This window comes from Astyanax mexicanus, chromosome 21 (assembly GCF_023375975.1).
Source record: "Astyanax mexicanus isolate ESR-SI-001 chromosome 21, AstMex3_surface, whole genome shotgun sequence".
Lineage (NCBI taxonomy): Eukaryota > Metazoa > Chordata > Actinopteri > Characiformes > Acestrorhamphidae > Astyanax > Astyanax mexicanus.
Genome location: NC_064428.1, coordinates 33,351,408 through 33,365,972, shown reverse-complemented (window position 1 = coordinate 33,365,972; position 14,565 = coordinate 33,351,408). Strand labels below are relative to the sequence as shown.

The 14,565-nt window shown below is 39.4% G+C and overlaps 1 protein-coding gene across 2 annotated transcripts in view; it reads left to right on the top strand.

Annotated features, from left to right (window-relative positions):
• The window catches only part of mast1a (microtubule associated serine/threonine kinase 1a), a 104,042-nt gene that overhangs the window by 51,100 nt on the left and 38,377 nt on the right, over positions 1-14,565 (top strand). For both annotated transcript variants that reach the window (XM_022674563.2, XM_022674564.2), the window contains 5 exons: positions 3,194-3,266; positions 9,900-10,057; positions 11,304-11,379; positions 12,332-12,541; positions 13,767-13,868. In XM_022674563.2, coding sequence (XP_022530284.2) covers positions 3,194-3,266; positions 9,900-10,057; positions 11,304-11,379; positions 12,332-12,541; positions 13,767-13,868 — 619 coding nt within the window. The remainder of the gene's footprint in view (positions 1-3,193; positions 3,267-9,899; positions 10,058-11,303; positions 11,380-12,331; positions 12,542-13,766; positions 13,869-14,565) is intronic.

The window sequence follows — 14,565 nt, the reverse complement described above, 5'->3', positions numbered from 1 at the left end:
TGTAGAGCTTTCAGACCTTAAATAATGCAAAGAAAACAAGTTCATATTCATAAAGTTTTAAGAGTTCAGAAATCAATATTTGGTTGAATAACCCTCATTTTGTTCACAGCTTTCTTCCGCCAGTCTTACACACTGCTTTTGGGTGACCTTATGTAACTCCTACCACAAAAATTCAAGCAGTTTAGCTTTGTTTGACAGTCTGTGACCATCCATTTCTATGGGGTTTCTGTCTGGAGATTGACCATCAATTTATTTGAATGTCAATTGGCAACCGCAGGATGAATTCAAGTGACCTACAAAAATAATGGCAAATGGCAGCTGGGGTGAAGAGCATGGGAAGAACAGTTGGAAACAGAGTTTCCAAAAGATCAAAAGGATTGGACCGTAGGGGACTAGAGTAAGTTTAATGAGTCATATTTTTATCGTCTAATGGTTAGATGGAGATCGGGAGAGGTGTACAAATCACAGTATCTTCACTGTGAAACATGGTGGAGGGTGTGTGATGTGCTGGAGATGCTTCAGTAAGGCTGGAATCAGGCAGATTCGTCTTTGAGAAGGATGCATGAATCAAGTCACACATAAGGTTATCCTGGAATAAACCATGCCAGTATTTTGGCTGTTTTTACTGCTGGTAGAAATAAAGCCACGACTCTCCTTTACACTCTTCTCTACACACTGTTATCTTGTCTCGGTTGCTTAGCAACCAACGAGTATGCCGTGAGCCACGTTGCTGGCTTTAGCTGGTAGCGTCATCAGTGCTGGAGGTTTCAAAGCACTTTGGGAAAGCTAGAAATGATCCAGATTAAATTCATCTTAATTTTGAGAGAAACTGACTGCACCAGTGCTGGGCGATATGGAAAAAAATCAGATATCACGATATGGATTTTTTTAATATCACGATAACGATATATATATCATGATATACCACATTTGAGTATGTTTTCAGTTATTCAGTAAATATGACAAAATAATATAATTGCTTACTTTTTTTTTCCAACTTTATTTCAAAGTGACATGAAAGCAAACTTTCACAAATGAGAATTACTACCTTTTACTGCAGCAAAATATATGTATCAAATGAAAACTGATGAGGTAGATGCACTAGCTAATTTTTTCAAAATATACCAAAATAAACTCAATTAACATTTTTTAAAGTGTCCGTCAAATAACGTAAAGCAGCGTAATGTTACAAAACCACATTATGAAGCTTTTTTTGCGAAGATTACTTTATTATCACTAGGGGTGGGCAATATTATATCGTATACAATATATCGTGACACAGAAAAATCATGATATTAAAAATCCGTATTGTGATAATAGAGATGTTCTGTCTTAAAAGTTCTCTATTATTTACTTTAAATGTATTTATTGTATAATGGTTTAGTTTGCAGTTTATAAGCATGCACTAAATATTCTGCAATATTATTTGCTGCATTATATTATTTTATGCTATATTATTTATTTAGCCACATTATGATTATGCTGTTATACTATTATACTATATTCAAAGTCAAAGTCAAAGTCAAAGTGGTTTTTATTGTCATTTCAGCTATATACAGAGTACACAGTGAAACGAAACAACGTTCCTCCAGGGACCATGGTGCACATAAACACAGTGTAGACAGAACAATAGTGCAACAGTACAAAAGTGCAGACAGACAATACAACACAATACAGACAAAGAATAATAAATAACAAGACAGTGTGCAAAATTTGCAGTGTGCAAAAAGGACCAGGTGAGGTAGTAATTACTCTATTACACAGTGTGCAATAGAGTCCAGTGAGGTAGTAGGGTTTTTAGTGCTTTCCATTTTCTGGGGTAAGTGGGGTAAGAGTGACAGTGTGTGCATGTACAGAAAAACCATCAGTTCAGTCTCTGCAGTTGAGGAGTCTGATGGCTTGGGGGTAGAAGCTGTTGCAGAATCTGGTCGTGCTGGACCGGATGCTGCGGTACCTTCTTCCCGAAGGCAGGAGGTAGAACAGTTCGTGTGAGGGATGGGTGGGGTCATTCACAATGCTGGTTGCTTTGCGGATGCTGCGGGTGGTGTAAATGTCCGTGATGGAGGGGAGAGAGACGCCGATGATCCTCTCAGCTGTCCTCACAATACGCTGGAGGGTCTTGCAAACCAGAGCAGTGTTTGGCGACAGTCACAGCGTTGTTGCACCATTCCGTGTTGATGTAAACACACACGCCTCCACCGCGGGTCTTCCCGGATAGAGCCGCACTCCTATCCGCTCTGAACGCGGTTAGCCCGGCTAGCTGAATGGCGCTGTCCGGAATGTTGTCGTTAAGCCACGATTCCACAAAAACCAAAACACAGCAGTCTCTGAACTCACGCTGGGTAGTTCGCTGGAGTCGGATGTAGTCCAGTTTATTGTCAAGGGAACAGACGTTTGCAAGAAAGAGCGATGGTATAGCCGGCCGGCTAGGATCCCGGCTCTCATTCCGCGCTTCCGCTTACACTCGCACCGCTTGCGATGGCACTTCCGCTGGGCTCCGGCGTCAGGAAACTCCGCGGGCTGGCGGCCTGGGTCTCTTAGCAGGCTAAGCTCAAGTAGCGTCTGCAGAACCTCGTCCGGTAGCGTGTTTTCTGGCTGATTTCTCCACTGTAGCAGGGTCTGGCGGTGGTAGAACATGTGCACGGGTGTTCCGTTGCACATATTTGCAGGAAATAAACGGAAAAAACGACAAATAGTAACACAAAAGCACCATTTAACGGACCCGGAGCAGCCGCTGCGTGTTAACGCGCTGCCAGTCAAAGGCACATCAATCTGTGAAATTAATGAATTATTTTAGTTTTCCTATATCGCCAAGTATATCGCTATCGCAAAAATACCCTGAAATATCGTGATGTTCTTTTAGAGCCATATCGCCCACCCTTAATTATCACTTATATAAACTGAGTTTATGCAAAGTGACCACACCAATACATTTCATCATAGCCTACTTTATATATTTGCATGAATAATTGATGAAATTACTGTAGAAACAATATTTATCGGCATATCGCACAGCACTAGACTGCACTGTGTATGTTTATATACAGTCACTGACGCTGGATTAAATACAGTATCTGCTAATAACCCAGAAGTGGAGCAGAAGTTTGTAAATTAAACTAATCCTGCTGTCCTCTCTCTTTCTCTCTCTCTCTCTCTCTCTCTCTTCTCTCTCTCTCTGTCTCTCTCTCTGCAGGGCTGATGGCCGCCGTTGGTCTCTGGCCTCCCTGCCTTCATCTGGATATGGAACCAACACACCCAGCTCCACGGTATTCTTTATAATACATATTATATATGAATATGATTATGAATATATACATTATATTGTCGCTGTCCAGTGAAAAAACAGTATCTTCATTTTCTTGTAGTACATTTTTTGCTTTCTTTATAATTTAAACTCACAAACTGTCCCTTACACTCTCTCGAGATTAACTCAAAACACGATGAAAACAGCAAAACAACAGTAATCTGTCCTTTAATCAGGCATTTAAATGGCTTTTTAAAAGGTAAATAAGAAGAGCAATTTTCTGGTATTAAAAGTGTAAATTCAGCTGTAACTAGAAATATCTGCACTTAAAAAAACTGTGCTGGACTGAGGTGCACAGCTTTCCACACGTGCTCACGTTTACAAGCACGTGCCCAACCATGTGAATGATGGAGGCCATGCAGTTACCTCCCCCTCCCCCTCGCGCTTCTCAGGCAGCAGCAGCTTGTCACTCACACAGACACAGAGACAGCGCTGTGTATCTACTTCTTGTGTCAAGAATCGAAACATTGCAACATGACATGTTGGATTTAATTGCCTTAAGTGACATAACACATGAGCACATCGTGATGACGATGCTTAAATGATATATCGTGCAGCCCTAAAGTAAACTCTTTTAACCTGGACTTGCATTGAAAGTCAAGAAGGATTTATCTCTCTATATGTAAAGTTGTCGTTTTGGAGACTCATGTTTTTCATTGGACAGCAATAATATGGAGAAAAGTATTCAATCACCTGCTGTTTTTGTAAATAACTGTCTCTCTACTGTGCAGAAAAGAATTTATACTAGATTTTTTGAGGACAGTTGCTGTGAGGATTTGTTAACATTCAGTAACAAGAGCCAAAGAGCTAAAAAGGATCTTAAACTAAGTGAAAATTATGACAATAAATAAGTAATTCCTGGCATTTGCTCATTTAGGGGTATTTTATTACATCCCTATTTTAGTGATTAATAGGCGAGCCATCAACCGCGCACTGTGCAGCTTGATTTACAGTGTGTCAGTTTGTCTTTGCTATTACAACAGCGGGAAAAGTACACCTTGCACACCAGACGTGCTAATTCTCCTAATTAATCATAGGTGTGTTTTGGCCGTAATGTGAAATAAACTGTATAACAATCAGCTCTTTAGTTTTGCCTTTAGCTTTAAGAACCAGGTGCGCTCTGACTTTGGCGGATTGCTATTTCAGGGGCGCAGCTACCTGGGCATGTCTAACACTTCTCTTTCACGCTGTACAGCTGATTTAGTACAATTATTTGAGTAATATTGTATAAATTAAGAAATTGTAATTAGGTAATATTATATGCAAAAATTAAGGAATGATTCAAAAACAATAAATGAAGTAAACTTTACTAAAAGAAAGGATTGACTGAAGTTCAGTTCACTTATTTACGCTATGTAACATTTAAAGCTATACTAGGTAGGATTGAGATTTTGTGCTCGTGGGCTCCCCCTACAGTTGCAGAGTGTAATAAATGTTTCAGGCGGATTAGTTTCTCTTTCTCGTTTTCTGGCTTTCACAGACATATTCGGTCTCTTTCCAGCTTCTGCCAGAGTGTCTGTATGTTAGTTTGTAAAGAATGAACCAGTAGTTCTTGTAGAACTGTTACAACTAAAGGTCGGAAAGCAGGTCGCAGTTCTCGCGAGCGTTGGTTGCGGCCGCCTCGGAAAACTCACAGTCTGGTTTGAGCTCAGAGGAGCTCAGAGGACCTGTAATTTTACTTCTTTAAAAAGATCAAAAATTCAGGAAATCCTACCTTAAATCCTGCTTAAAATCTTGAAACTGGGTTGAAGTTACTTAAATTTATATTAAATTAAATTTACTTAAAAAAAAGCAAATGCAGAAAGTTGCAAAACTTTTTTTAAGTAAATTTTACTCTTTATTTTTTTCAGTGTACACTACAGTCAACAGTTATTGTATTATTATTATTATTATTATTATTGTGTTCACATCTGTATCAGCAATAGATGCAGCTTAAATTAAAGTAGTTAAATCCTGCAACTATTTAAAATACTGTATTAGTATATTGTATATATGATGCTCTGGGATATATGTACTGTAGCACTGTTCAGTCGTCCCGTCACTTACGGTCTGTGATGTAGGACAGCAGTGTGTGAGTCTGGCCTGGTTAAGTCTGTAGTTTCTCTCTCTCCTCTGAGTCTGATGTTAAACAGCCTCGACTCGCTTTAGCACACAATAGCGCACTCCTCCTTCAATAATTGAACGAGTGAACGTGTTCCCACGGGGGAAAGAAGACCATCTTACACCGATAACACATCGCTCTATCTCTCCATCTCTCTCCATCTCTCTGTCTGTGTATTACCCACAGCCTCTGGCTAATGCTAAGTGCTAACGATTTAAACCTGTCGTCTATCTCAATCAGTGCCGCCGGCCGGCTCGATCGCGATCAATAATCCGTAACTGCGTTATCCAGACTGAAGAGACCGTGTACAGAGGATGAGCTACATCTGTCTCTCCATCCCTCTCTTTTATCCCTTGTTCTGTCCTCTCTGCCCTCCTCTTCTTTTCCATTCATCTGTTCATCCTGTCCTGTCATCCGCCCGGCTGCTCGGGCTGGTCCTACCCGCGGCTAATCACCAAGCTAATGGAGCGTGTAAGAGAGACACGGATAGAGAGAGAGATAAAGAGAGAGATAAAGAGAGAGAGAGAGTCATATTAAGCAAGAAAATTAAAGAGATAAAAAAAATTATATATATATATATATATATATATATATATATATATATATATATATATATATATATATATATATAGACACACACATAGCTTAGATTTCCACTAAGGCTGGGTGCAGCAGCATTAGCATTAGTAGCTAACCCGACAGCACTACACTGAGGAACCCTGAGTGTTTCAGTAAGCCAGGGAGATTTTAGCTAGCTTGTCGTCCCACGACAACTTGCTTTAACACTAGCTAGAGCTTAGCACATTTAACGGCTAATGCTAATGCTGCTTCAACAGTGCTAGCAGGTGTTTGCAGCAGGCTACAGGCCGATAATAGTAATCTCTGAATGGCGAAAGAGCTAGCGCTTAGCACGGTTAGTGGCCAATGTTAATGCTGCCCCAGCAGTTCTAGCTGGGGTTAGCAGCAGGCTACAGGCTATTGATACTTGCCTCTGAACGGCAAAAGAGCTAGCGCTTAGCAGGCTAATGCTAATGCAGCTGGAGAGTTAAACTGAAACTCCTGTTTAACTCTGTACTTCAGGGGAGTGGCTTTACTGCTCCTTAAAACCTGACTGGTAAATTCCTACATACATAAGGCGCACTGGATTATAAGGCGCACCCGATAATTTTTGAGAAAATTAAGGTATTTTAAGTGCACCTTATGTTTTTCTTAGCAAGAACACTTTAACATAAATGCCCAAAATGTTGCCTTGAAAAAGAGCAATTTAATTACATTGTTATTGCAATTCAAATATATGAACATTCTTAACAATTAAAAGTTTGCTTAAAAGTTTTTACTTTTAATTTCTATTTTATTTTTTTTTTATTTTTGATGAAACGTTGGGTTTGTGCACTGCTGCGCGTCATTGTGTTTGTGTAACAAGTGGGGCTGTACCTGCATTGCCAAGATAGCAATGAACGTCGACTGTTATCAGGATTCTAATCAGCCTGTGGCGCACCTGTGTTTAACATATGCCAAGAACACACATCAGCATATATATATATTCACAAGCACTGTTGCTATTTAATTGATGCAGGTGTAAATAGGTGTGAAAATAGACTGTTGGTGGGGTGTAAGATAGCAATGAGCATCGTGACTTACTTTGTGCAGGGTGTAAAGTAAATCCTGTAGTGCTTCATGAATATTTAAAGAGAGGGAGAGAGAGAACGAGAGAGAGGGAGAGAGAGAGAGAGAGGGAGAGAGAGAGAGAGAGAGACCTATGTAATTTAATAAGGCAGTCTTTTGCATTAATATGTGTTAGAAGAATTCACTCAAAGGACCACAGAGTCACAGAAATCTGGTCAGCTTGCCGTTTATTGAAGCGCATATGCATATGGAGGTCAAATCACCAATTAGCGAATTCGATCTGATTACATACATTTTCAGACAGTTCTTTATACCACAAAAAGAGGAAGTTACAGGTACAAAAAAGAAGAAGTTCACTCGGTCCATAAGCTTGCAGACCCTTCGTTGACCTATGGACAGCCCTCTTCGCAAAAGTTGATTCTGCAACGTAAGCATGGATTTACAGATATTTATGTCTCAACAGCTAATGTCTGCTCCTCCGCAGTTGGGGTTTTTCTAACTTCCTTTTTCGGTAAATGTCAGACAAACATAAAGTTCAAGATACAGATCAAAAGTTCAATCACATTTCAATCATATATAAAGTTCAACATTAATTATTCATGATACATTTAATCACATATTTGAGTATAACTAGTTTTTATTTTTCTCTAACAATATGCTTCTATATTTCTTCATGCAAATCCCTGAAACCAGTGAAGTGTTCAGTTGTGAAATCCAGAAATATTTAATTCACTTCTTCACCTCTTTCTCTCCCTCTCTCCCTTCTTCTCTCTCTCTCTCTCTCTCTATTTAACTCTCTCTCTCTTTTCTTCATGAATAAACTTCTGTAATAAAGAGGAGACGATGTTCTCACTCTGCTGAATACATTTGTGAAAGTAGGCCTTCCTTTGCAGTGTGTGTGAGAGTGTGGGTGTGGGTGTGTTTGTGTATGTGTATGTGTGTGTGTATCTGTGTGTGTGTATTCTGGTGTGTTTTTCAATTAAAAAAGAAAAGATAAGATCAGCATCCCGACAGGAGTTTACTAACAGTGTATCTGAATTAGATATGCAGATTTATGCTAATGAGCTGTTGGGAGAGTGGTGTATTGATGCAGTAACTGCAGAGCTGTAGTAATCTCATTATACTGAACACGAGCGCTCGCCAAACCTACACTCCGCTCCTCATGCTGCACAACTTTCATCTGATGATAATCAGAGATAAAAATAACTGAAGCTGTTCTTAGCATAACAAAAATATGTAATAAAAACAAGCTCAGTCCCAGAGCTCACTAACGGTGGGTTAAATATATTATTATGAGTAAAAAACATAGAATTAGAAGTTATTATAAGAGGAAACATTGTGTAGAACAAATATTATACATCATATATCCAAATATTTGTAAATATAGAATAAGACTTTTTTATGGACTTTTGTCGCTGAATGCAATCAAATCTTCACAGCAATGATCCCGAAAATCTAGTAGAAAACCATCTCTGGACATTAAAGACAGTTGCGCCAACAAAGGCAGGATAAACTCTTTATAATACCCTCAATACTTGTCTCAATATTTTGTTTAGCATATATTATCATAGTAAGATACAGTAGTATCTAAGCCCCACCCATCCCCAGTGATGTTACATCATCAATTTATCATTTAGCATTGCTAGTGTGGTACTAGCATCGCTATCACTCAGTATTGCTATTGTGTCGTTAACATCAACATTATTATGGATGCTGCATGTTAGCGTTACCCCTATGCTGTTAGCATTGCTATTGTGCCGATATCATCGATATTACCATGGGTGCTGCACGTTAGCATTGCTATTGTGCCATTAGCAATGCTATTGTGCCTTTAACATGGACATTAGCATGGACGCTGCACCAGTAGCATCACCACTATGCCTTTAGCATTGCTATTGTGCTGTTAGAATTAACATTATCATTGCTATTGTGCTCTTAACATTGACAATTTCATGGATGCTGCACGTTAGCATTACTTTTGTGCCTTTATCCTCGATATTAGCATAGATAATGCATTTTAGCATTGCCCCTATGCCATTAGCCTTGCTATTGTGCCGTAATCATCAACTTTATCATGGGCTCTGCACGTTAGTGTTGCCCCTGTGCCGCTGGCATTGCTATTGTGTTGTTAACATTGACATTAGTATGCATGCTGCAAATTAGCTTTGCTCATATTCTGTAAGCATTGCTATTGTGTCGTTATAATCGACCTTAGCATGCACGCTGCATGTTAGCATTGTCCATATGCTGTTAGCATTGATTTTGTGCTGCTAACATCAGCATTAGCGTGAGTGCTGCACCATTGGCATCACTCTAATGCTGTTAGCATTGCTATTGTGCTGTTACAATCGGTATTAGCATTGAACCTGCATGTTAGCATTGCCCATATGCTGTTAGCATTGCTATTGTGCCATTAACATCAGCATTAGCATGGGTGCTGAATGTTAGCCGCGCCTTTATACCGTTAGCATTGCTATTGTGCTGTTAACATTTATAATACCATAGACACTGCAAATTAGCATTGCCCTTATGCCGTTAGCTTTTATGCTGTTGACATCGACATTAGCATAGATGCTGCCCGTTAACATTGCTATTGTGCCGTTATCATCAATTTTACCATGGGCTCTGCACATTAGTGTGGCCGCTCTGTCGTTGGCATTGCTATCGTGCTGTTAACCTCAATATTAGCATGCATGCTGCCGGTTAGCATCGCCCCTATGCTGTTAGCATTGCTATTAGCATGGACACTTAATTGCTTGACAAATATATGGACTGGTGTGTTTCCTCATGTGTTTGGTAGTCATATGTAATGGTTTCTTATATCTCTCTTATATCTATATCTCTCCTCGTGCTCTGTGGATGTCTCAGTCGTCGAGCTCATCTCAGGAGCGTCTTCATCAGCTGCCCTTCCAGCCCACCATGGACGAGCTGCACTTCCTGTCCAAACACTTCGGCAGCACGGAGAGCATCACTGATGACGACGGGCGGCGCTCACCACACATACGGCCGCGCTCACGCAGCCTCAGGTAATGCACCTGCACCCACCTGTTTCTTTTAGAAGTTGCTGTGTGGTCATGCATACAATGTAGAATAGCCACTTGTGCCAACACCCCGGCTGCTGAGTATAATATGGGAATTAGGCAGAGTTGCTTGTGCTAACGCCCCGGTTGGCGAGTGTACACCACATTCGACCCAATACTGCCTAGCTGAATCTGGTTGTTGTTTTATTCTACAAACTACAGACAACATTTCTCCCAAATTCCCAAAATATTGTCATTTAGAGCATTTATCTGCAGAAAATGAGAAATGGCTGAAATAACATTAAAAGATGCAGAGCTTTCAGACCTTAAATAATGCAAAGATAACAACAAGTTCATATTCATAAAGAGTTTTAGGAGTTCAGAAATCAATATTTGGTGCAATAACCCTGGTTTTTAATTGCAGTTTTCATGCACTTTGGCGTGTTCTCCTCCACCAGTCTTACACACTGCTTTTGGATAACTTTATGCCTTTACTCCTGGTGCAAAGATTCAAGCAGTTCAGTTTGGTGGTTTGATGGTTTGTGATCACCCATCTTCCTCTTGATTATATTCCAGAGGATTTCAGTTTAGTAAAATCAAAGAAACTCATCAATTTTAAGTTTTCTCTTATTTTTTTCCAGGGCTATACACTGTATGTACCAAAACCATAGCTATGATCAGATGTACAGTTTTACAGATGTACAATCACACACCCCGGCTGCTGACTATAATATGGAAATCATGCAGAACCTCTTGAGCTGGGTATAATATGCAGTACTATCAGTGTAATAAACGTATATTTTTTGTAATTTGTAATATTTTACCAAAATACATGGTCTACAAATGTATGTACATCCATAAACATTTGCATATATGTAAACTGTATGTATTCAAGACATACCTGTATGAGCCAGTACGTTCAGATATACAATTTTACAGACGTACAATCAAACACGCAGTGCTTTTCCAGCCTGTTGGCAGCACCAGTGGGTCTGTTATGAGTGCTGTGATGAGGTATTGTTTAAGAAAGCCATCACACACACACACACACTTACACACACACACACACACACACACACACACACACACACACACACACACAAACTTGATTGCCCTTATTATCATTCAGCACACACTCAACAGTTTAATCTACAGCAGAATGCAGCCTTTCAACTTCGAGACGTACTAATTATCTTTTCTTTTCTTCTCTCTCTCTCTTTCTCTCTCTCTTTCTCTCTCTCTCTTCCTCCAGTCCGGGACGCTCGCCCTCCTGCTATGATAATGAAATCGTCATGATGAATCATGTGTATAAGGAGAGGTTTCCCAAGGTCAGAGGCCATCATACATATAAACATACATATAAACATTCTTTGTTTGTTCTTTGTCGCTCTGTTTTGTGTGGCGAGGTGGTTGGGATGCTTTTGAGTTTGTTGGCCCCTATTTAACAAGAAAAAGCAAGAAATAAACAATAAAAACGAAAATTAGAACTTTTAGAGCTTTTTTGTTCCTGGTTGCTCCAATATCTCAAATTACTTATTTTGCCTTTTTGTTATGCACTTTTACGCAATTATACATTGTTAATAAGCTCACCAACAAAGTCAAACTACAGTTTTTATTTAAAATTGGAATAAGTATATCTGTAAACAAGGACTGACTACATTAAGAGTTTGATAAAAAGTTACAGGGGTTGGACAATGAAACTGAAACACCTGTCATCATTTTAGTGTGGGAGGTTTCCTGGCTAAATTGAATCAGCCTGGTGGCCAATCTTCATTAATTGCACATTGCACCAGTAAGAGCAGAGTGTGAAGGTTCAATTAGCAGGGTAAGAGCACAGTTTTACTCTAAATATTGCAATGCGCACAACATTATGGGGGACATACCAGAGTTCAAAAGAGGACAAATTCTTGGTGCACGTCTTGCTGGAGCATCTGTGACCAAGACAGCAAGTCTTTGTGATGCATCAAGAGCCACGGTATCCAGGGTAATGTCAGCATACCACCAAGAAGGATCAACCACATCCAACAGGATTAACTGTGGACACTGTAAGAGGAAGCTGTCAGAAAGGGATGTTCGGGTGCTAACCCGGATTGTATCCAAAGAACATAAAACCACGGCTGAACAAATCACGCAGAATTCAATGTGCACCTCAACTCTCCTGTTTCCACCAGAACTGTCCGTCACCACAATAAATTATTGTGCTCTAAAACCAGGTGTTTCAGTTTCATTGTCCAACCCCTGTATATATATTTTACCTGTTTTTTCGTACGTGCCGTTCAGGCCACGGCTCAGATGGAGGAGTGTTTGGCGGAGTTCGCTCACACCTACTCTCCGGAGAACGTGCTGCCGCTGGCCGACGGGGTTATGAGCTTCATCCACCATCAGATCATTGAGCTGTCCCGAGACTGCCTGACCAAATCACTGGAGCGCCTCATCACCACCGTCTACTTCTACGAGCTGCAGGAGAACCTGGAGAAGCTGCTTCACGATGTGAGTGTGCTGAGTCCACCCTCCGCTCATAATTTAAAAAAAGGTTAAAAAGGGCTGAACTCATCAAGAGTTAATTACTTGAATTTCTTGTCTCTTAATAAAGTGTTTGAGAGCATCAGTTAAAGTAAAGTAGTGAAGAGGTAGAGTTACAGGTATACAGTGAATAGTGAATATTTGAGTAATGTTCTAATCCAGGTTATGAGAAGCAACAACTACTCAACTAAGTAAAGAAAAAAATACTTTAAGAAATGAAGGTCAATCAATCCGAAAGTCTATTTTGAGAACTTTGAAAGTATCCTCAAATGTAGTCGCAAAAAAGGCATTATGATGATGAAACTGGCACTCATCAGGACCTCTCCAGGAATGAAAAAGCACAGAGTTACATCTGTTGCTTAGTTGATAAGTTAATCAGAGTTACCAGCCTCAGAAACTGCTAGAAGTTAACAGAAGCCCAGATAAGAGCACCTAAATGCTTTTACTAAAAGTTATTACATTGTTCCTTATGTGTTCCTTCATAGTCTGAATGACTTCAGCATTATTTTACAATTTAGGAAAGTCTTTATTCGGCACTTTCTGCTGCGTAACTGCATCAGTGTTTGGTGTGAAAGGCCAAACACTATATTGTATACTATATTTTACTATGTTTTGCGTTGTTTCTGTATTACCACGTTTTAGTTAGTGGGCTGGGTTTAAATGAGGCAATTTATCATTCATAAGTTTCATTATGAAATGAGTCTATTGCCGATTCCCACTGACCAATCACATGATGTGATTCCTTCTGACAGCAAAGAATGAAAATTATTCTTCTAACAATATGATCAATTGATCAATACCCTCACCTTTCACCTTTCATTACACAGCATGCAATGAAAAGCGAGAACCAACATCTAAATCATCAGGCTCTCAGTGTAATCAGAGCATGAGTGAAGCTGTCTGTAACACAGCCGCCAGCGACAGAGCGCACTGCGCCGTGACATTTCTGACAGACGCCCCGTTTCTATTATTCACTCGTCACTTCACATCAGACTGATATTCCACCACAAAACAATACTCAGTTTAAACCAATTTTCATGTTATTTCACTCTGTCTCTCTCTCCTAATCTCTTATTTCTCTGTATCTTTCTCTCTATCTTTCCCTCTCTCTTTTGCTTTCTCTCTATGCCTCTTTCTTTGTCTCTTTCTCATGATTCCTCTCTCTCTCTCTCTCTCTCTCTCTCTCTCTCAGGCTTATGAGCGTTCTGAGAGTTCTGAGTTGACCTTTGTGACGGAGCTGGCGAAGAAGCTCTTCCTCATTATCTCTCGACCTGCTAGACTTCTGGAGTGTCTGGTGAGCACACACACACACACACACACATACACACACACACACACACACACACACACACACACACATACACACACACACACACACACACACACACACACACACACACACACACACACACATACACACACACACACACAGACACACACATGCCATCCATGTGTTGAGACAGTGAGACTTGGTCTGTTTACAAAATAAATCTTTGAGATTATGTAAATATTTGAATGTGTGTTTTAACTAAAGTTATATATAGTAATATTGTATAAATTAAGTAATTGTAATTAGGTAATATTGTATGCAGAAATTAAGTAAAGTTAACTAAAAGAAAGGATTGATTCAGTAAAAATAAATGAAGTAAAGTTTACTAAAAGAAAGGATTGATTCAGTAAAAATAAATGAAGTAAAGTTTACTAAAAGAAAGGATTGATTCAGTAAAGTTTACTAAAAGAAAGGATTGATTCAGTAAAAATAAATGAAGTAAAGTTTACTAAAAGAAAGGATTGACTGAAGTTCAGTTCACTTATTTACTCTGTGTAACATTTAAGTTTTGAAACCGAGTTGAAGTTACTTAAATTTACATGAAATTAAATTTACTTAAAAAAAGCAAATGCAGAAAGTTGCACAACTTTTTTTTTTTTAAGTAAATTTTACACATCATATTTTTCAATGTAGTGCCGCATACCGTAGTATCAAAACACTG